Below are 23,460 nucleotides of genomic sequence, written 5' to 3'. Positions count from 1 at the left end.
TACTCATACTTTGATATGAAAAGAACTTGTTTCACAAGAGATCATAGTCGGACGAACATCATTTTTTTATCTGCTATGACATTATTTCCATGATATCTTGAGATTTTCAGACATAGGCATAATCATAAATTTTAATTGAATTAGGATTTTGAATTAATCAATTATTTATGTTACTCATCAATTTTTAAATCATTAAATTAATCATCAATTAAATATTCAAATTCCGAATTATTTCATCAATCAATAATTAAGTTCGGAAGATTGACGATTATTTTAATACTTTCATGGAATTTAGAATTATTTACTCAATAGTCAATTGACAATTCCATATTGTCAATTATTTAGTTCATAGGCAATTGAAAATTTAAGTGACTTCTCATAAGAGCAATTAACCGGTTACTTTGCAGGAATGGCTTCTTCAAACTTCATGGTAAGTCAAGTCGACATTAACACACGTGTGTGATAGATTTAAAATTGGCGTACACCACCTTCCAATCATTTGATTTCACAAGAAAAATCATGAAATTGGGACTTTCAGGATTTTTTTCACTCATTTTGACTGAACCAATTCGAATAAAAATGAATCCACTAAACAAATCTCATTTTGATTACTTCATATTTTTTTCTGCGAAAAACTACGGTCAAATTAATTGTTTATAATTTTCTCAAACTGTTCATTTTAGCCATTTTTCAACATTGCAAAATTTTGTTTCTCGAAAACCAGACGTGTTAGAAACATTTCGCAAAAGAAATTAAAAATCAGCATTAAATAGTATTATATATTATATATATTAATATATTATATATATTATATATTTCAATACGAGTGAGACGGAATTTTTTTCTACCTCTTCTCACACAACACTATTCAACAAAAAGTTTCCTCTTCAATATTTTCAGCTGAAAATCCACGACAATCGCGCAATTTTTATTGAATTAAATCTTGACCCCATCAACTAGACCCATTTTTAATCCCCAACCGGCAAAATTATCATTAGTCTAAGGATACTGCAAGAAAGCAGAGTAAAATTCTCAGCGAAAGAATTTATGGCCATAAACACGAGACAAAAGGAGCTGCTTTACTAGCATGGTATGCATCTCTCCTTTCATTTAGACCCTCATTGGCTCCCTCCGCTCTCCCTCCCGCCAATCCACCCACTCTTCCATGCGTTACGGCGTGTTGGCTCGCGGAGAAAACTTTCGCGGATTTCGATGAAGATCATCTCTTCGCTTTTACTTGCCTCTCTTTCACGGTTACTTTTCAGTGTTGTTGGTATATGTACTTGGATTGGCGACTTTTAAATGCCTGCTCCAAGCTGAAGAGGAAATTTAGGTCGTCTACAACAGGAGAGAGAGGGAGAGAGAGAGAGGGAATCACCTTCGTCAGTGGCAATGTCTCAGAGAAGGCCATTTAATTTTTTTGCAGATTAATTGCGGTCTAATTTGATACGATGGAGGTGTCCACGACGACTGCACATGATTAAAGGACAATTTTAATCATCTGCAAGGAAATTGAGTCTCTTTAATTATGATAATCAGCCTTTCAATTATGAAATGGCTCCTTAATTATGATTTTATGTGAAAAGCCAGGGGAATTTTGAAAAGTCAGCATGACGAATCCCATCCACCTGTCATATTCGTTTGATTTACTCATTTGCATTTGTAATTTAGTGGAGTAGTGAAACAGTCCGAGTCTTCGTAACTCATCGGGATTGTTAAATGCTGAATAACTTATGTAAGAGAAACGTATCGATCTACAACTTTGACCACTTAATGACATAATTATGAGTACTTATTAATATGGAATAGTTGGAGTACTTACAGGTGGGAAGACTGTGTCCAGATGGTATTTGGGCAGCGAAGGCATTTCCTTCCAGTCGCGCTATCGTCAGGATCTGGGAATGAACAGAAAACAATTGTTCAATAGTTTCTTTGGTGTTGCGGTTTGGTGATTCGGACATGATTTTGTAATAAGCACAGGGAGAATTTACATAAAGGGGATCCAGTAATTGAATCATTCTTCAGTTGAAAACAACAGCAATGGGAGTTTTTTAAATATGTAATGATACAACGGTTTAGGCCTTCGCGCCTTCAAGTATTTTTGGAAATACCCAAATAAGGCGCCACGTTCAATCGACCAAGTGTCACACCAGTGATAATTGCACGAGCTCTCGCTCGCTACTCGGACACTGACAAGTACGGATCGTACAAAATTCTCTATTGTATTCGTTCGAGTAGTCTGAGCCTTTGATTTGTCTTTATTTTGGTATAATTAACTTGTCAGAGCTATAATAAATATTTCTAGTGTGCACACTTTCTATCTAACATTTGGAATCGAAAATAATTAATGAAATAAACTGTTAAGTATGGATGAATGAGTGAAATGTATATGAGGTAAGGGTTGAAATTTAGTCTATATACAATCAATGCAAATAGTAGAACGTTATATGACAAACAAAATACTCTCTCCTTGTGATAATTCCATTTTGACAAGAATTATCGAACTAAAATATTTAATAAATGAGAAACTAATTTAATATGACGTTACATCTGCTTGATTGATTTGCTGTGTATTAAAACTGAAATTACTCTATAATATTATAAATATGACAGTTTTGGCTTCCGAATCGACGCTTTGTAATCGCTCTAATTTAAGTTTCTAATTTTTAGTGGTGTGGTAAATTAATATTGTCTGAAAAGTCCGAATACGCGATTTTTAACCCTGGATCACTCGTTCAATGAGCGCGGCGCCGCTCGATTTCTTTTTTTATTTATTTTAGCGTGTTTCTCGACGCTGAAAAATTCTGTAAAAATTAGAGGTCCTAGTCAGTGATAGGCATATCAATCAATCATAATTACCGTTAAATTGTGAAAAGCGGCGCTGCGCGTTTCTGTCCGGAAGGGAAAATTGTTTTTTTCATCATTAGTGAAAGAATCATCAACAATAGTAATTAAATCAGAGCTTGAAAAGTATATTTCAATGCCCTCTTAAAGATTGACGTAAGCAATTTTGGCGGGAGTTTTTCACAAGAGTAAATTTTTTTATGTCGCGCCGTGCAATAAGTCGACTTCTGCACGACTTGACATAAAATATTATAGAGCACTCGATAATAAATTCCGTTTTCAAAAAAATGTGTGTACAGACCTCGCCTTCGGCTCAGCCTGTAAACTACACATTCGTTGAAAACGAAATTTGTGCCCTTGTACTCTAATGTACTATTATGGTCAAATGCCATGAAACTTTGGCAAAACGTTATTTGAACCATTCTAAGATGATCGATCTATCGCTTAGCTCCTTGTCATATTGTCGATATCAACTAAAGCATAAAAAACCAAAAAAATCGATATTGACAATATGACGAAGAGCTGAGCGATAGATCGATCATTTTATAATAGTTCAAATAACGTTTTGCCAAAGTTTCATGGCATTTGACCATAAAAAAATTACTCTTGTAAAAAAATGCTTACGTCAATGCTTAATAAAGTTGAAAAATGGTGAGAACAGCATCATTACTTATCAAGTTACACAGTACCGTCATGAGCTTTTATATAAAAATTTCTATCTCCATTAAACTCAGGTACCAGTCTACTATTTTGAAAACTGATTCATATTGATTCATGGTCCCGACTAACTTCCGACAGAACCTGGGTTAAACTCTGGCTAAATCCTGATTAAAGCCTGACTAAATCCCGGCTATACAGTGACTAAACCTCGATTGAACCTTGATTAAACCCAGATTGAAAACGAATTCGAGTCTCGAGAGTGTCTGAACGCAAATTTTGATGACATTTCGTAAGCAAATTACTAATTTATTAGCAACAATTACTCTACTCATTTATTTAAAAAATGCCACTGTCTGCTTGCTATCATCAGAGTCATAATTATCCTTGGTAAAAGAAAAATTGATTGTGTTATGATGAAACAAATTCCGCCCTCCCCTCTCTGTCTGTCTTTCTTTATTCCCTACGAATAGGATATCACAGCGCCTTGTAAAGACGACGTGGGTCGACCGCAATGCCTTTGATGTCCTTGAATATCTCCCCACACGCGAATAAACACGGCGAACTCTATACTTTTATAGGCAACTGGTGTAGCACTCTCGAGGATAACTATATAAAATGTACGTATCCTTGTGGTCGCATCTAGCAGTGAACGTGAAATCGATTTCGATTCACTACATCTCACCTCTTCATTTTGCTTCATGATTCGTCATGGCAAGGATACCATTATACCTTTTTATCCAAAGCTTGACTAATCCGAAATATTTGAATTTTCTAACTTTGGTGAATACGTCTGCAAACTTTCATTGCTTGCCGCCCACGTCTTCGGATTTCCTAAACACGCCCACGTTGATTTCCAATTCGAACTGCAAAATTGTTTTGAGCTAGGGTGAATTCTAATTATCTGCTAGGGCAAACTGAGTGACCAGAATGATCAACCTAATAAAAATCTCTCCATTCTTCTATTCTTCAATAATGAGTTCATTTCAATGATCGCGTTCCCTCATGCACTTATTCACGCTTTGTTGGCTAAATTTCTTCATTTTTTTTCATCAATAAAAAGTCCCACGAAAGTTTATTTATAATCACAAGGCAATTATAAATCATTTAATGAAAAAAAAAAACATAAATTCAACGCTTTTTGCCCAGGAATTCTCAAAAGGAAAAATCAAGGTTTGAAATCATCTAACAGCATCATTTGAATTGGAAATGAGTCGAGTCATCGGGATAACAGCAAGTGGCAAGTTCCTCAATATGGTGTCGCCTAACAGCAAGAATAAGAAATAACACCACCTCACATTCGAGAGTGAAATGTTGAAATGACGCCGCCGGTGGCTGGAGAACCGGGTCTCTACCTGAATAAGATCCGGCCCCGATACATGTCCATATAGCCATGTATAACTTGAAAGAATACAAAGGTAAGGCGGGCGTGGTCTCGTAACTGAAGCGAATGTCTGTCTCAGATACTCAGCATTCGACCTGTACATATCTCTCTCAAGAATTCCCAATTTTAGATTCTAAAATGTGCAAACCACAACTATAAAGAGAGTAATAGCATTAGAAAATACGCATACACATACACAATATTCACGTCAGGAGATTAATGAATTTTCATGAGAAAAATCAAATAAATAAATAAATAAAAATACATAATTCGGATTCGCATCACAAAGCAATTGCACAGTGTCTGTCCTTTGAGAGCATTGCACAATATCGAAAATTACTCGGTTGCTGTTACATTAGCTAACTAACCTGGTTTAAAAACAATATTGCAGGTAAGGCGCTTTGCACTACTATTTAGCTCACCTCCACAGCAAGTGGACGATTGACGAGCTGTCAAAGTCAGATGGGAACGTCGACCCATTCTTTAATTGTCGAGTTCTTTCTCTTTTTTCTCGCGATAACTTTCTGATTACGTAATGGTTGAGGACGCGTTGTGACGCGTGTATTGCGTGTCACCTAACATTTATATGCGTGACTTGGCTCACTGTCACTGATGATGAGACCGACTTTTTCTTATTCACGGTTTATTTGGGTTACGGGGCCTCGGGAGGACCGCAGAGGTATGCTCTGTTATTTTGTATTATGGTTTGGAATTGACGAAATGTCTGGCTTTTAAGGTTTTCAAATTCACTTCGAATAGGGTGAACACACGGAGAGAAAGATTCAATAAAAATTACGTATCTTTTCCGTAATTCCGGAGCGAAATGTGGGTGTAGGAAATTTTACGGAGCTGTCACGGAATTTTTCCAGAGCGTTCCGTAATTTTTATCTGAATCTCCTGTGAAAAATTACGATACCGTCACTTAAATTTTCTGAGTCGATTCCGTAATCGGTGAGCGAACTTCGAGTTCCGTAATTTTTACTGAACATTTCTCTCCGTGCAGTCCAATTGCGGAACTCCCCAAACTAGCGGAAGACTTGAGTATTTTGCCAGATATCTGGAATATTTACGTATCTATCGAATCGATTTTTTTTAATCAAGTCGATATTTCCATCCATGATGTGAGAATTTATTTAGTGGTCTATCTGCTGTTTTCTGTCCATTTTGCGACAGGTGAGTAGTTAGATATGACACACTGAGAGAAAAATCTGATGTTCCATTTACAATAAGAAAATAGTTGAGGCATTTTGGTGAACGATACGATTTTTTTTTGTATGCGGCACATAACTATGGTAACTTCACAAGCGTAATTTTTGCAAATCGAAATGCAGTTAAACTAACCAAAGTTCAAAAGTAACCACGACAAATCTATCGTGCGGAGAACTATAAAATAGTTGCACTGACTACATTCCATTGTAGTAATTACTTCGCCGGCCGTAGTTACCGTAACCCATGAAAAATTGTTGAGGACTTTTTGAGTATAATTCGATGGTGATGAAATATAGTCAGAAGAATTATATTTTTTCTCTCAATGCAGTGTGGCCGCTAATGGGCCGAACGAAGTTACTTGGGTTAATAATCATCAAATGTCGTAAGTCCAGACTAATATCGATCCCAAAAGCTTCATTTTTTTTAATATTTTGCATTCATTTTATCCGTACGTTCTTATTTGTACAAATAAATGGGTGTTCCGCCATTTGGGTTGGGGTTTCATGGCATTTCCAATCGCCGTAACACTGATGTTTTCGTTTGGCACGTGCCGGAGTGGTTCGGTCAAAAATATATGAATAATTGATAAGTTGAAAATGTAATGACGTTTATGTTTCTATTCCTTGTTAACTTGTTCTAATTCAGATATGAAAAAAGTCGAGTTATGTGTTCAGGTGATCGACATTACGTATTTTTATGTTTATTCACTAGTAGAAGTTTCTTTGCATAATAAAATTTGCGTGACAATTCCAATTTTCAATTATAATCTGAACTTGATTAAATTTTTGTACAAAAATATCCGTATTACTTCCTAAGATTCCTAACCTTTCACCGTTTCACAAAGTTGTTCACGATGTTCCGTATTTGATAAAAGTGTTTCGTAATAGGTCTTTTGGACTTGAACATAATTTTTCATTTTTTCCCGATTATTTCTCATTACGTAATGTATTTTTTCTTTTTTTTTCCCTGAAACTTACTGGAATTTGGAATTGATCAGTATTTTGTAAATATTTTTTCAAACAATAATTGGACTGTTCACCCTACTTTCAAACTTTTTAACTGCGAATGGAAGCTTTGTAATCGTTCAAATTCAAGTTTTGGTTTTTTGTCTCATTTGGAATCAATATGATCCGGAAGACTTTCCGCCCCTGGGAGCAACTTTCTACCCTAGGGCGGAAAGTACTCACTTTCCTCCCGCTCATCAAAGAGCAAAATACGAACTTTGCTTTGCAGGCGTGTTAAAAAATAGCATGTGCACCTCGGGCGGGAAAACACGACTTTCCGACCTTGATGCACAATAGTATATTTCTAACCTAGGGAGGGAAAATAAAGGATCCTCAGCCGCCAGTGCAATTACCAGCCGAGCCGAAGGCGAGGTTGGTAAACACGCGGCTGAGGGTCCTCCNTAAAGGATCCTCAGCCGCCAGGGCAATTACCAGCCGAGCCGAAGGCGAGGGGCCGAAGGCGTGTTCCGTATTTGATAAAAGTGTTCCGTAATAGGTCTTTTGGACTTGAACATAATTTTTCATTTTTTCCCGATTATTTCTCATTACGTAATGTATTTTTTCTTTTTTTTTCCCTGAAACTTACTGGAATTTGGAATTGATCAGTATTTTGTAAATATTTTTTCAAACAATAGTTGGACTGTTCACCCTACTTTCAAACTTTTTAACTGCGAATGGAAGCTTTGTAATCGTTCAAATTCAAGTTTTGGTTTTTTGTCTCATTTGGAATCAATATGATCCGGAAGACTTTCCGCCCCTGGGAGCAACTTTCTACCCTAGGGCGGAAGGTACTCACTTTCCTCCCGCTCATCAAAGAGCAAAATACGAACTTTGCTTTGCAGGCGTGTTAAAAAATAGCATGTGCACCTCGGGCGGGAAAACACGACTTTCCGACCTTGATGCACAATAGTATATTTCTAACCTAGGGAGGGAAAATAAAGGATCCTCAGCCGCCAGTGCAATTACCAGCCGAGCCGAAGGCGAGGTTGGTAAACACGCGGCTGAGGGTCCTCCATTTTACTTCCCGTGGTTAGAACGCAATTTTCCGTCTCGGCGTAGGCGCAAAGTCAGAGTTCCCTCCCGCGAAGCGGGAGGGAAATGTAACTTTGCACCCGCCGGGACGGAATATACTATTCTATTAACATTTTATCGAATGGCGGAGGGGAGAGGTAGAACCGTAAAAGAAAATCGGTAGTATAGAAGAAAGAGATTATAAGAATAATGATGCTGATAACATTCAACTAAGTGGAAAACCCCACAAAATTAGTTGAAAAGAAATCTTATTCAATTAAATAAAATGAAATAAACAATGAATCACACATGATAGAACGAAATGATGTGCAAAATAATCACTCGGAAGCATATTGCTAATTTATTAGCAAAAATAACTATACTCTATGCAATAGAAGAGCGATTTCCCACTTGTTTTATACTCAAATCCAATGGCAACGTCCACACGTTGTTCATCATTCTGGAAATTAACGCGCATAAAAGTACAAAAAAATTTGAGAGCGTGAAAATTCCTCGAGAATCGCCAATCGCAACCACCCGCTGAACCGGTTTGCATGCACATTTCATATCGGAAAAAGCGATGCCGAAAAGTAGATTAACTTTCAATTTGCGAGTATTTCAGCATCCATTCCCGTGGACAAATTTCCCTATTAATATTCAAGTGCTCAATATCAACGCAAACCGGATGATAAATAAAAGAGTACATAATATGGAAGTGCGTTAGAAAAAGACTGATTTCTCTCAACGGATACAATTTCTCAGCTCGTTCTCTCAAAACGTGGATATCCATGTTTACTGTCATTCAATTGTTGGTTTTAAAGTGGCAATTAATATCACAGAGAAATGGGTCTCGGTGCATTTAACTTACCAGTACATAGGTGAGCGCGACAACGCCATGCCAGTCCATAGTTACTAAAAAAGAAAAAGAGAAAGTATTGGTTAAAAAATAGGGTTGTGAGGCGAATTAATTAATGAGCCATTTGTCGCCATTTTCGACTTCAATCTCGTGTTTTACGATTAAATGGGGAAAGAAAATTGTAACTCTCCAAAACGACCCACCGTGGCCCCTCCCCTTATTCACCTAGTTGCAAGAAATCATAGTGACACGACTTAAGTTTCATGATATGTAATTAAATAATTGCATTCGTCATTTTCTTGCAAATCTCGAAGTGCTTTTTTCATATCCATTATTTTTTGATAATTTTTTACAAGAATTATTGTTTGAAGCGAGCAAAATCAAATTTATTTTTTGTTAAATAGTAAGTGCAATTATAAATGCATTCATTGAACAAAATACAGTGTCACATCAAATTGAAATACCAAATACAAAAAATCCTTGGGGGTCACTGAGGAGCCAAAAGTTTGTTTAAAAAAAGTAAGATAATCCACAAAAGCTTTTTGATACTAATTTCTAGGTGTGTATATGCACTGAGAGAAAAACGACAAAGTTCTCAAACACGTCTTACTTGTGCCAAGAAAATAGTTTTTTGAAAATTATCAAAAAAGGATTTTTTTGTGCCAAACCTGCAGAAGGTGCGCCGGAATGAAAAATTTTTGTCGCAAAAATAGATTTAGTAGTTTAAAAAAGCTACTCCTTCGTTATTCGAGACTCCCATACATATTTGTGGACGTCCACATGAAAAGGGACCACTTTGTCGATATGGTGTTATGTATACTCTGATAATATTGATACTATTCCGCACATTTTGAGCCCAAAATGATCTTCATGGGGTCAAAAATGACGTCGTTAGAGAAGATGGAAAAAACAATTCAACAATGGTGCAAATGGGAGTGGCTGACACAAGAACGTGAATATCTCGGAAAATAAAATCGACAAAGTGGTCCCCCTTTTCATGTGGAAGAGTGCCCGGCGCGTACCTGGGAGACCCGGGTTCGATTCCCGGCTGGGTGAAACCGAAATTTTTTCTCTCTAAATTCTAATTTTCTTAGAATCACATTTTGCTCCCGAAAAATCTTTGTTTTATGCAAGGGATAGTAGTTTTTCGTCTCGGCTGTCTAATAATCACAGACAAGAAGTAAACCCTTAAATGAAACAATAATAATAATATGATAGCAGTCTTCTAACTTTGGGATTAAATATTTGTTGATCAATTTTCCTCTATATGAGATTTTTTGATCCTGAAAAGGCACCAACTGGTGTGAATTAGCCGCCTCTTGAGCCGAATATTTCGTTGCTGTCGAAAGCAGAGCAATTATTCATGTTTGAGACTTTCAAATTCGAACACAATTTCGAAAAAAGAATTTGTTTGGTTTAAATTCTTTTTTGGCAATTTTCAACTAGCGATTGTGTTGGCCCAAACAAGACTTGTTTGACAACGTGTTTGTTTTTCTCTCAGTGTATGTAAACGACGACTATTTTATTGAATAAAAACGTTGTAAAAAAAATTCAACGAGGTGCAGGTCAGAATATTTTCTCTGGAATCGAAATCTTTGAAAAATGGATTTTCCAATTAATTGTGTCAGCACCTTATTCGTTTCACCCTTGACGGTCGCGAAAAATGGTGTGCATTTTCATATGGCACACTAAAAATAACGCCAATATGGTCATGACTCGGGTGAAAGTTAATACACACACACACACACATAAACGCACACAAGAGTAAACTTTTGCGTTCACTTTTGACGGCGAACTGTGCACACAAGGTAGAAATTTTCTGAATGCAGTTGGATGCAAGAGAATGAATCACACAAACACGAATAAAGAGGATACCAATTGTGTCTGTAATGCATCCAGTCCCACGGTGTTTTCGCTGGTTTTCGCATCCTTTCTGCTTTTTTTTTCATTACGAAGAAAAAAACGGACAAATTGAGTTCGAGTTTTATGACTGGAATTATCTCGTTATTCACGAGTTAGTGATGTGAAGTAGAATTAGATTGTACAGTTGTGGACAAAATTGAAAGTTTCCAGGTTTCTATTGTCATAGGTAACCATGCGAGGATTTATTTCAACATGTAATGTAGTATGCGTAGTGTGTAATTTTTTTATCGCCTCGGGTGTCAATGGAGAATTTTTCTTAAATGTAAGGATTGAATTTTGAGAATACGTAGTTGAGCAGATCCACGCCAAATCAGCAGGCCAAAAAAGTCGATGCTGGGGATTTTTCTCTCAAATTTGTAATGAAAAGATTAGATAAACGTGATTAGATAAAAATTTTAATGAAAGAAAAATTGAAAATATCGGTAATTGAGAGAGTTAGGATTTTTTGAAAATGACTTGCTTTGTGCAAAAAATTTTTTTTTCCAAATTGGCCTCAATCAAACAACATGAAAAATCCTTCAAAATGAGACGTCATACATAGCATTATTTTCAAGTTGACGGGGTTTATACGAGAAATTTTTTTTTCAATCGTTAATTACTCAAAAAACTAATTTTTAAAAAATCGGAAATTTTCACCAAAAATTGTCAATAAAATGAAAGGAATTTTGACACCAATTAGAGTTTGTCTTTCGCCGTAATTCGGCAGTTATTTTTTTCGGTGGAACAAGTATTGAAGATGACCGAAAATCGCTATTATGCATGCAATTATCCCCCCAAATGAGTGAATATTCAATTGAATAATCAAAAATGAGTGAATTCAATTAAATTTACGATTACCAACTAATTAAAGCTCTTTGAAAAATGTATTTCCATTGTATAATTAGAGAAATATTAATTTTTTGGACAATGAGTCTAACCTCCACAATTTGCTAATATTTAATTGAATATTCACTTATTTGGGCAATAATTGCATGAATAATAGCGATTTTCGGTCATTTTTAATATTCGGCTCAATGAAAAATTTGATAACCGCCCAACTACGGCGAAAGGCAAACTCTACTTACCGTCAAAATTCTTGACATTTTATTGACAATTTTTGGCGAAATTTTCGGATTTTAAAAAAATTAGCGTTTTGAACAATTAACGATTGAAAAAATTTTTTTTTGTATAAATCCCGTCAAACTAAAGATAATGTTATGTATGAGGTCGCATTTTGAAGGGTTTTTCCTGTTCTTCGAGTGTGCCGAAGGGCGATTTGATAGCTTGAACCCCCCAGAGATATTGGGGCCAATTTGGAAAAAAAAATTTTTTGGACAAAAACTAGTAATTTTCAAAAAATCATAACTCCCTCAATTATCCGTATTTGTCAATCGTTCTTTTTTCATAATTCTTGTCTAAGCGCCATCTTTTCAGAAAAAAAATTGAGATGAAAATTCCCAGCATCGACTTCTTTGTCCTGCTGATTTAGCGTGGATCTGCTCATTTACTTTTTCACGAAATCATATCTGGTGGAAAAATTTCCTAAAAGATGAATCTGCTCGATCCATCCACCCACAAATGATCCCCGTCACATCTCGATGAAATTTGATTAAATTATAATACAAGGGCGTCACCCATACACACGTGGGATGCCACTGCTTCACTACTTATGAGGCAAACATGTTCATCAAAGCCCCCTGTGCGTGCACATCAAACTGGTGGCATCGATATTTGCGTTATGCAACTCCAAGAACCAGCCCAAGGCTCGTGGTGACTCTGCCCACCATATTTATACTCTTTTTTACTCCTTCGGGGCGCCTCTACTCGATCTCTCTCGCCTGGAGGCCTTCATACATCTTCCAGTAATTTTTTTTCTTCTCGTGAAAAAGGAAATTGTTATTCCATTTTACTCATTGCAATTGTCGGCGGTTTCGATGGAATGTCCTTGGAGGAGATGGGACATGCAATTTTCCTCATACTTGAATACGGAAAATCATTCGATGTGAAATTTTTGGTACAAAACAGCATCAAATGAATCTTATATTTATCCTTTTTTTTTTGTTCAACAAGGTTTTGATTCAAAGAAATAACAGTCAGTATTTACATATATGCATATCGTAAAAAGTAAGAACAAAAAACTTTTATGAAATGTATTATTCATAGTATATAAACTCAAATAAATATTGATTAGATATTGACTCTCGAGTTGATTTTATATTTTGGATTTGATTTAATATAACATTTTATTTAGTCTTTGAAATGCAATTAAGTCTCCAACAAATAGAATTTTTGTGGTTCAAAAACATATTGAATTCTTTGCTGCATTTAAGAAAAAAAGGCACTTCCATATCTGCGTGAAATAATTGGGGAATGTAATTCAGTAATTACGTATCGTGGTTCTTCGATATTGACTCATTATGATATTTGTTTTGTTCGGTTTAAAGCAGCAATGGATCGCGTAATTCACGGAACCTTACAGACATCGCCAAATATGCTCATTCCAAGGCTTCCCGACATTCTCCCAATACTCTCGATTATCTCCTCCAGTTACATCCGTAAATACGTCGTAATCATCATCATCATTATCATTGTTAGTTCGTACTATTTTATTCTTTATTTATCATTTGAAAATTAACTCGTTTTTATCATTTTATTTTCATAATTTCCATTTTTCCGTCGGTTTTCCTTATTTGTCTTCAGAATCTCTATGTATTCAGTGCTTGAGACTTTTCTTGATTTCACCACTTTTTGTAAACAGAACGCTCGCACCCGTTCTTGGCGAGTTTTTTTTGCAAAAATTTATTTTTGTTTTGGGTACTCTTTTCTACTCCTTCGGGGCGCCCCCACTCGATCTCTCTCGCCTTCAGGCCTTCACAATCTTCTAGTAATTTTTTTTCTTTTCGTGAAAAAGGAAATTGTTATTCCATTTTATTTGTTACAACCGTCGGTGGTTTCGATGGAATGTCGTGTGTGGTGCGAAGGATGAGGCGATCAGACGCATATGATGGGATCGCGTTTTTTTTGTTCTTCAAGTTTTTGCTCAAAGGTAAAATAGTCAGTATTTACATATATACATATCTTGAAATCTAGTATCAAAAATCTTCTATGAAGAGGATTGTTCACTATGCCCTGCTCGCTCCGCTCGCCGACCCCCATATGATCCCCATAATCCTTATTCTGACCCTGGTGACCCTTAATCTCCCTTAATCTCCCTCGTCACCATTATTCTGACCTTCATGACTCTGATTCTGAACCTCGTGAGCCTTATTCCGACCTTCATGACTCTGATTCTAGACCTCGCGAGCCTTATTCTGACCTTCATAACTGATTCTGAACATCGTGAGCCTTATTTTGACCTTCATTACTCTGATTCTGACCCTCGTGAGCCTTATTCTGACCTTCATTACTCTGATTCTGACCCTCGTGAGCCTTATTCTGACCGTTATGACTCTGATTCTGAACCTCATGAGCCTTATTGTGACCTTCATTACTCTGATTCTGATCCTCGTGAGCCTCATTCTGACCTTCATGACTGATTCTGAACCTCGTGAGCCTTATTCTGACCTTGATGACTCTGATTCTGAACCTCGTGAGCCTTATTCTGACCTTCATGACTGATTCTGAACCTCGTGAGCCTTATTCTGACCTTGATGACTCTGATTCTGAACCTCGTGAGCCTTATTCTGACCTTCATGACTCTGATTCTGAACCTCATGAGCCTTATTCTGACCTTCATGACTCTGATTCTGAACCTCATGAGCCTTATTCTGACCTTTATTACTCTGATTCTGACCCTCGTGAGTCTTATTCTGAACGTTATGACACTGATTCTGAACGTCATGAGCCTTATTCTGACCTTCATAACTGATTCCGAACCTCGTGAGCCTTATTCTGACCTTGATGACTCTGATTCTGAACCTCGTGAGCCTTATTCTGACCTTCATGACTGATTCTGAACCTCGTGAGCCTTATTCTGACCTTGATGACGCTAATTCTGAACCTCGTGAGCCTTATTCTGACCTTGATGACTCTGATTCTGAACCTCATGAGCCTTATTCTGACTTTATGACTCTGAATCTGAACCTCGTAACCCTTATTATGACCCTTACGCCCCTTATTCTGACCCTCATGACCATTTCTTTGACCCTTATGACCCTTAATTGTCGAGTACCAATTTCGAGTACCAAATTTTTATCATTAGAAGTCGATTTAGATCTTTATAATATAAAACGATAATACATAAACTCTTGGCCCGTTATTGACTCTCAAGTTTATTGTATATTTTCATTTGATTTGATACAACATTGTATTTAGTCTTTGAAATGTAATTAAGTCTTCAATAAGTAGAATTTTTGTGGCTAAAAAATGTTCAATTCTTTGCTGGATTTAAGAAAAAAGTCACTTCCACATCTGCGTGGAAAAATTGGGGAATGTAATTCATTAATTGCGCACCGTGGGTCTTCGATATTGACTCACTATGATATTTGTTTTGTTCGGTTTAAAGCAGCAATGGGATCGCGTAATCCACGGAACCTTACAGACATCGCCAAATATGCTCATTCCAAGGCTTCCCGACATTCTCCCAATACCCTCGATTATCTCCTCCAGTTACATCCGCAAATACGTCGTAACCATCATTATCATCATCATTATACTCATTATTACATACTATTCTTTATTTGCCATTTGTAAAATGTGATGAGTTGAATTTCAATTGGGAGAAAAAATTAACATCCAAAGAGACTTGGCATAAAGATTATTCACATTTCCTTGACATTTTCTCCTAAAAAATTACTCATTACAATAATCATTTAATATTCAATAGAATGATAATTTTTCAATAATTACCTTTCATTGGGCGCAACTTTCCCATGGCAATCCGGATTCTCCTCGCAAAAATATCCAATGCACACGCAACTTTTTATAAATTCCGTATTATTCTTGTTATTATCGCGGATTAAAAAAAAATCACAAAACTATTTATTGGGGAATCCCAAGAGCGAACAGAACGGGCCCACTTGTGACCCCTCTGCCCACATAAATCGGCAAGAACCACTACAATACAATCCAAGGGAACAAAATGGCGTCCGGTTCAAACGATTAGATCAACAAAAAGGTTCTCCTCGAGAATAATAATGAAAAAAAAATCACGAAAATTCATTCACATTCTCACACTGTTGTTCACCATTACCGATCTTCCGCTTTTTCTTCGCACGCAGGTGATTTCGACACGTCCACATTGTATTTTTCTTATTTTACCCCCCGGAACATTGTAGAAATCTACTGTTCACTGGTTCTACTTGATTCTCTCCGCAATTCGACCAACTGGTGCAGTGACGTCATCATTGCGCATTGTGTAATACGTGTGGTCCCTTCCCTCCCCAAAAAAGAAAAAAAATTGTTCGAAATTTCCCGTCTCCAAATTTAGGTCCTGCTTAAGTCTTGATTATTTTTTAGTTTTGCCAATTTTCGCGAAAAAAAATTGTAACGTGTTTTTTTTTTCATCCACAATAACACATGATGCTGACCACCTGCCGTTTTTGGTGGTTGTTAGGGTCCGTAACGAACGACGCGAGACTCGAGACTGGATAAAACCGCAGGCTGAGTTTAAACCGGTCTAGTTGAGCGGTGAGAGTGGGGGACTTCCACTGGTTCTTCAGGGCCTAGTGGGCCCCTCCAACATGTTCCTTGGATTGAAAGAGAAGGGGGGGGGGGGGGGGGAGGACGATCACGTCATCGGACAAATATAGGAAATCCTGTCATTTGGGGGAGAATCGTCAAGACAAGAATGTAAGTGTTGATTATTATTATTGTTTTTCTTAATTTATGTTCCCACGAGATGGATGATGGTAGGAATCAGTAATTGTTGACAGCACGGTTCGACAAAATTCGGACGTAGTTGAATTCTAAAACGAAAGTGACCGCATTTTATAGATATTTTGATACTGACTTTAAATTTCTTTTGGATAATATTTCTGGCAAGTCGAGTTTTCGTGAAAGAGAAATGTGGAAGTGTTGAAAGTGGCTGAAACGGGCAATTTTTAAAAATTATTGAAAAATCAATTTGGCCGTAGTTTTTCCTAGAAAAAAAACAATGAATTAATGAGAATGCAATTTGTTCAGTGCGTTTCGGTTCATCCCAATTAGTTGAGTCGAAGTGAGGGAAAAAAATCTGGAAAAAGTCCAAATTTCATGGTTTTTGTTGTAAAATTAAATGTGTACGTTCACGTGAAAAGGGCCCACTTTGTCGCATCTAGTTTCCGAGATATTCACGTTTTTCTCTCCACATCTCCCATTTAAACCAATGTTAAATTGTTTTTTCATCACGCTGTGACGAAAAGTGAACTTTTCGGCACGCTCCGCGTGCCTAAAAGTCCAATTTCCGCCACATTGTGATGAAAAATATTGTTCGTAACTCGTGAAAAAATGTTTTTTAGCTCGTGGGATTATATCACTCGCCTTCGGCTCGTGATATAAACCTCCCACTCGCCAAATAACACTTTTTTGCACTCGTTACGAAATATACTATTTTGATCGTCTATACTGACGTCAGTTTTCATTCTATCGGGTTGATTTTGGGCTCAAAATGTGAGAAATCTGATCAAGTCAAAGTGGGCCCTTCAAAGTGGGGCCTTTTCACGTGGACGCCCACAAATAACCGGAAGTCCGTTGCGCACACTTTGATGCATGCCAACCACAAATATATCTACACACGTGTGTTAGCCTTGTGCGGTAATCTCTTTATTTTCCGACTTTATTTCAGCAACTAAACCTCTCCACAATTGAGGGTGCCTTCTCATAAGAGCAATTAACCGGTTACCTTGCAGGAAAGGCATCTTCAAACTTCATGTTAAGTCATGTCGAGGTTGACACACGTGTGTAGATAGATTTGGAATTGATACGCATCAAAGTGTGTACAACCAACTTCGGAAAATCATTTAATTTTACAAGAAAAATCATGAAATTAGAACTTTTCAGGGATTAGAACAATCATCAGTTTCAAAATAAGTCAAATTTAGCTTATGTTAATTGATAATATTACCCAACAATTTTGAATTACCAAGTTAATCATCAATAGAATTGTTAGAAATCCGACCCACATTTCTATAAGAATCGATTCGAATTAGCCAAAACTAACAAATATGGTCGGTCATTCAAGATCGTGAAAATTCCGGAATTCCGAACTTGACCGAGGGGCCGACTGGCGAACGCCATCAAATCTGAAAAGAGTAATAAACCGTACTCGTAACTGAACCCACGTCGTTCGTTATCATCAAAATCACGCAGAAAGTCAGCATGGAAATCAACAACTATTACCGAACGTTATCATCTGAAATAAACATACAGTCCACGAAATAATCGAAGCTCAATAAAATAACGGAAACTCAACTATTGTAAATAGTGTAAATATCCTCATATTATATTAAATTCAATCAGAAAAAACAACGCGAGTTTAATAATTTCAGACACCACCCGACCCCGGCCATCATTAATAGAAATTAACATCCTATTTGTAACAAGAATATTCAAATTCCCAAATAATCTATCAACTAGTAATTGTGTCAGAAGTTTGACCATTACATGTCTAATCGAAAAATCCTTTTAGGAAAATTAGAATTATTTACTCTAAGAATAGTTAATATAAAACTTAAGTTGTGAATTATATTATTTTCAAATTTCAATTGAAGCATAGTAATAGAACGGTGCGCATTCTAATAATATTACAAAATATGACAAATGTAATGATTGTCGACCGATCGCTGGGATTTTTTCAGGAATTTCTTCACTCGTTTTGACTCCATCGATTGGAATAAAATCGACTCTACTAAACAAATCGCATTTTTATGAGTTCATAGTTTTTTCTGGGAAAAACTACGTCCAAACTCACTTTTTTATAAATCTTTCAAATTGTTTATTTTATCCATTTTTCAATATTTCAATTTTTTTTCTCGAAAACTAGATGTGCTAGAAAGATTTCTCAAAAGGAATTTGAAATCAGCATTGAAATATTGTTGTATTGAATGAAAGAAGACAGTACATAACAAATAAAATGGTTGGGGCGGATTATTTATTTAATTTTTTTATTTGATGAAGAAGTCTTGAGATCGATCTCCCAAAGATAAGATCGAATCTCGATGTTGATAAAATCACTGTCGTTCCAAGGGGCTTCTCTCGATGTCCAGATCATTGACAATAGAAAGGGATTCGAAGGGGGATACGCAACAATATCTATAAGATGGGGTCGGTTTCGTTTTCGAGATCAAACATCTAATTGCTAATTACTACACCTAATTACTATTTTCTGTTTTCGACCTTGTTTGGAAAACCACTTGTTTCTAAGATATTTAATGATGTTTGTTTAATTAATACAGAACAATAAATCTTGAAAATTTAGTAACATTGAGCTCAAGGCGTCTGTTAGAGTGAAATAAGTTGGAGCATTTTGATGGGTTGTAAGAGAAGCCTGTCAACACATTTTTGGTAATTTTTGTTTACGATTAATCATTTATTTTAATAACTGTACAATGAATATTCACCACTATAAATGAAGCTATCATTAACTGGATTATAACAGCCCAATGACGATGTTTTTCCAGTTTCGGTTCATCTCCACTTAATTTTGTTGATTAATTATGGTATTTGTTGAACCCGTTTAGTTACCACTGTAGAGTTCTACCTGGTCTTTCTCCTTTTGAGCCATTCTACGCATGTAGTCAGCACTCGTGTAAGGAATATAGTAGTAAACCTGGTAGTCCTTGCGGTCTTTAACCAAATTCATGACTTTATTCTCAAGCTCACGACATTTCATGACTTCTTGTTCAGTCCAGATAAAGTGACAGTACTTCTCGTACTCCTTTTGATCTGTCGTGAAGACATAGCGTTGGAGAAATCTGGTGATTGGACTCTGCAAATTGAATTCAATAGAATGAATTGATTAAAGTGCAATTGAATGTCAAAGTTGGGTGAGAAAATTGAAAAACCTTTACCCTGTAATATTCCCATTCCTTGGGAACGTATCCCTCAGGGATTGCAGAGAGGGTCGCAGGTCCAATGAAAATGTTGACACAAAAAATTACCACAGTAATTGGAATAGCAGCTACCATGAAATACAGGTGGAACGAATCCTTTGTTTTGTCCCACATCCAACGAGATGGGACAATTTGCATCGTTCGGTCGTGTCCAGACATGTATCTCGTGATTGTCCCTTGGTTAAATGAAAAATAATAATAAAATAAAACATTGAAGTAGTTAATTTAGAGTGGAATTGAATGAGTCACAAAATGTTGGCAAATGATTTATAGAAATTTTGTGGCACTTTCTGTTTTGAAATAAAAAACAAGTGGACAGTGGCACTTTTTTTTATAAATGAGCAGTAATTATTGCTAATAAATTAGAAATTTGCTTCCGAATGAGTTCGTTTTTTCAATTCTTATTTTACTATTCTCTTCTTCTATTTTGTCATGTCATTGATTGTTCTCACCATTTTTCAACTTGATTAAGAAGACATTGAAATATACTTTTAAAGCCCTGATTTAATTGCTATTACTGATGATTCTTTCAGTAGTGATGAAAAAACCGATTTTCTCTTTCAAATCGCATAAACAATATGCTGTACCTTAACAATGAATCCTGCGACCCCCATCATATTCTGATAGAATCAAGAGGGTATTGTTATCAATTTTTTGAGCCATGACTAATTCCATTTTAATGAGAATTTTTTGAGTAATCGTTGAAAAATCGATTTTTGGAAAAATATCAATTTTTTCGAATCTGTATAAAAAATTGAATTTCAATTGGTGTCAATGAATAGAGCGTATTAAAGTCTATATTCATGAAGTTCAATTGATCACTTATAAGAAAAATTCGAGAAATTTTTTTTTAAAAAAGACTACATACATATATACATACATAGGGGAGGATGGGGTAAAATGGACACTTTAGAGTTTTTTAAAATTATCCATAACTCAGAAACAACTTATCAATTGAGCTGAGTTTAGGCTCGTCACAAAGGGAAGACTTGTTCTTTGTATTGAAAAAAAAAGATTAAATTTTAAAACATTTCAACCCCTCATTAACATTAAAAAAAAAGTCAAGTGTTCGTTTTACCCCAACTTCCCCTACATACAGACGCCATCTAAAAATCGCATATTCGGACTTTTTAAACCATATTTAGTTACCCTAACACAAAAAATTGGAAACTCAAATTTGAGTGATTACAAAGCTTCCATTCGGACCCAAAAATAAGTGGACAATGGCATTTTTCCTATAAATGAGCATAGTAATTGTTGCTAATAAATTAGAAATTTGCTTTCGAATAGATTCTCGTTTCATTTGTTTTATTTTTAAAAAATCACGTTGTTTTGATGCGACGAATAGAATTGAAGTCCATGTGTATGGACACCGTTGCGTAACAAACAAACTCATTCATTTCTGCTGATTATTCAATTGATCAATCGCACTCGGAGATTGATGAAAGTTCAGAAAATGAATGCTTTTACCATTTTTCACCAAGTTGTTCACCACTAGATTTTTATTTCTATTAAAAATTGACGCAGTTGAACGCAGGAGACCACTCCACGCCGCCATTTTTCCGACTGTGACGTCCACCACCCATGAATGCCCACAATGTATCAGTGATTCCTCTATGGATAACAGATGGCTATTAAATAATGTCTATTTTACCGACGAAATTCAAATGGAATGCATAAATCGGGCGGTTTGATTATGAGTCAGTGATGTGAATGAGTGATGCTTCCAATATTTTTCGAATGGATAATTTATTATTCAACATTTTATTTCGTGAAAATAAAAGCGTCAAACAATATTTATTTGCCTGGTTATTGTTTAAATCACAGTGGTAGTGGTTTGGGAAGAAAATACATGTCAAATTAGACCCTCGATTCTGCTGTGAATTTCATTGATTTAAGGATATCCAAGTACTTTGGCTATTTTTTCTCCAGTGAAATGCTTTTCAATTTTTGTAATCGAACATCAGAGCTTTCGTGTGAGCGCAATTTGATCCCAAGTTTCCGGACATTTACAATAATTTTATTATTCAAACTTTGGAGCTCTGAATTTGAATGTCAATATTGAACCTTTAGAAAACATTTTAAAAATCTGAAAAAAAAAATTAGTTTACTGTTGGAGAAAGAGTGATGAAATAATTTAAAAATTGCAAATTTGGAAAATTATGAGCATTTTCTGTGAATAATTTATAAACAATCAATTTCCCACCACAAAAACGATTTATTCGTAATCGTAACAAATTTACTTTTACTCTCAGTTCTACCAGAAATCAATGAAATGCCTTAGAAATAAGGCTTCTGAAAGTTTAAAAAATTTCCATTATTTGTTCATAAACAACGAATGTTTAAAAAAATAATAATTATGCCCAAGATGTAATTTTAATGACGCTGAATAGTCATGAATTTTTTCAAAATTTTCCCATGCAATTTAATTAAAAAATTTGATGATTAAAAATGGTTGAATTTATAGTGTAGTCTCCACCACTGTAAAAGGTACTTGGATATCCTTAAGGAGATCATAATGAACAAAATTATTCCTTAGATTAAACATAAAAGATGCATTAAGATCGACTTAAAGCTGTCACAAAGTTGTCCCTATTCTTGAATCAATTTATTCCATCAATGTGCTCATCCTCTCATTTGCGTTTTCTGTACAAAAAATAATAGAGTACAAGAATAGTGTTTATGTATTATACAATGATATACATATATATATATATTATAATTAATAAATTTACGTGAATTTATGGTAAAAATTAACAATTACTTGTGTCTCTATGATAAAAGTTAAAATACAAGATAAAACTACTAATGATAGTTGTAATTTGTTATAACAGTAACCAAACTGGCAAGAAATGCATTCAATTACTCTAGAATTGAGCCATTTATCTATCTATTTACAAAAATTAATGCATTTTTTTTCCAGATTTTGTTGAAGATGTGTCTGTACTGAAAAATGCAGTTCTTAATTCATAATTTATCATTGGTTTATGAAGAAAAATTTATCATATTCCCAGAGATGAGAATTATTGATTTGAAAATAATCGTTCGTGATAAATAAGAAAATCCTTCCAAATGAACATTATTTTAAAATCAATAATTGTCTTCCGATATTTCGTCCATCAGTATTAGATATTAGTACTATTCGATTGAATTTTATGGTTCAGAGGAAGAGTAAAAACTCTCCAAATAATCCCTGCTCTTATTTTTTTAAATCGCAAAAAATACATATCCGTTTCCTTTACTGAACCACAGCTAAACTCATTGAACCGCGAATTTAGTGACCGTTAAAGCCTAAAATTACAATTATGCAGAAATAATGGGTGATGTTTGCATTTATTAAGGAGAGACTACTATGAGTTCTAAAAGTTGCGGGCCAGTGGAGTGAGATTTTTCATACATTAAAGATCGATTGTATATGTCTTAAAACGAATAATTAGTACCAGAAAATTAATTGCTTATTGTTCGTTTGCCTCATAAACGCTTAATCAACTTTTAAAAAATCCAGTGTAAAGATTTTTAAAGCCTCTATTCCGCTCATCAAGTAATGTAATCAATTTCTGTCTT

At 35.5% G+C, this 23,460-nt stretch overlaps 2 protein-coding genes across 3 annotated transcripts in view; both read right to left on the bottom strand.

The window, feature by feature from the left end:
- Positions 1-16,456, bottom strand: part of LOC107040304 — a 30,089-nt gene extending 13,633 nt beyond the window's left edge. The window contains exons 1-3 of the mRNA XM_015260333.1: positions 15,716-16,456; positions 8,978-9,021; positions 1,823-1,895 (exon numbers count right to left, since the gene is read on the bottom strand). Of these exons, the coding sequence (XP_015115819.1) occupies positions 1,823-1,895; positions 8,978-9,021; positions 15,716-15,740 (142 nt within the window). The 5' untranslated portion in view covers positions 15,741-16,456. The remainder of the gene's footprint in view (positions 1-1,822; positions 1,896-8,977; positions 9,022-15,715) is intronic.
- A 2,896-nt stretch (positions 16,457-19,352) lies between these two features.
- Positions 19,353-21,484, bottom strand: LOC107040355 (NADH dehydrogenase [ubiquinone] 1 beta subcomplex subunit 5, mitochondrial). Of its 2 annotated transcripts, XM_015260414.2 has the most exons (4): positions 21,367-21,484; positions 19,855-20,072; positions 19,496-19,772; positions 19,353-19,448 (listed from the first exon to the last, which is right to left on the bottom strand). In XM_015260414.2, exons 1-3 carry the CDS (start codon positions 21,452-21,454, stop codon positions 19,521-19,523), a joined length of 558 nt encoding a protein of 185 aa, XP_015115900.1. In that variant the 5' UTR covers positions 21,455-21,484; the 3' UTR covers positions 19,353-19,448; positions 19,496-19,520. The 2 variants fall into 2 exon arrangements, with proteins under 2 accessions (XP_015115900.1, XP_015115899.1); XM_015260413.2 differs by having other exon boundaries at positions 19,353-19,772; positions 21,367-21,483.
- Positions 21,485-23,460: the final 1,976 nt, after the last annotated feature.

Source organism: Diachasma alloeum, unplaced genomic scaffold, assembly GCF_001412515.2.
Source record: "Diachasma alloeum isolate Michigan unplaced genomic scaffold, Dall2.0 Dall_scaffold_00327, whole genome shotgun sequence".
Lineage (NCBI taxonomy): Eukaryota > Metazoa > Arthropoda > Insecta > Hymenoptera > Braconidae > Diachasma > Diachasma alloeum.
This window is presented reverse-complemented; position numbering and strand designations above follow the sequence as displayed.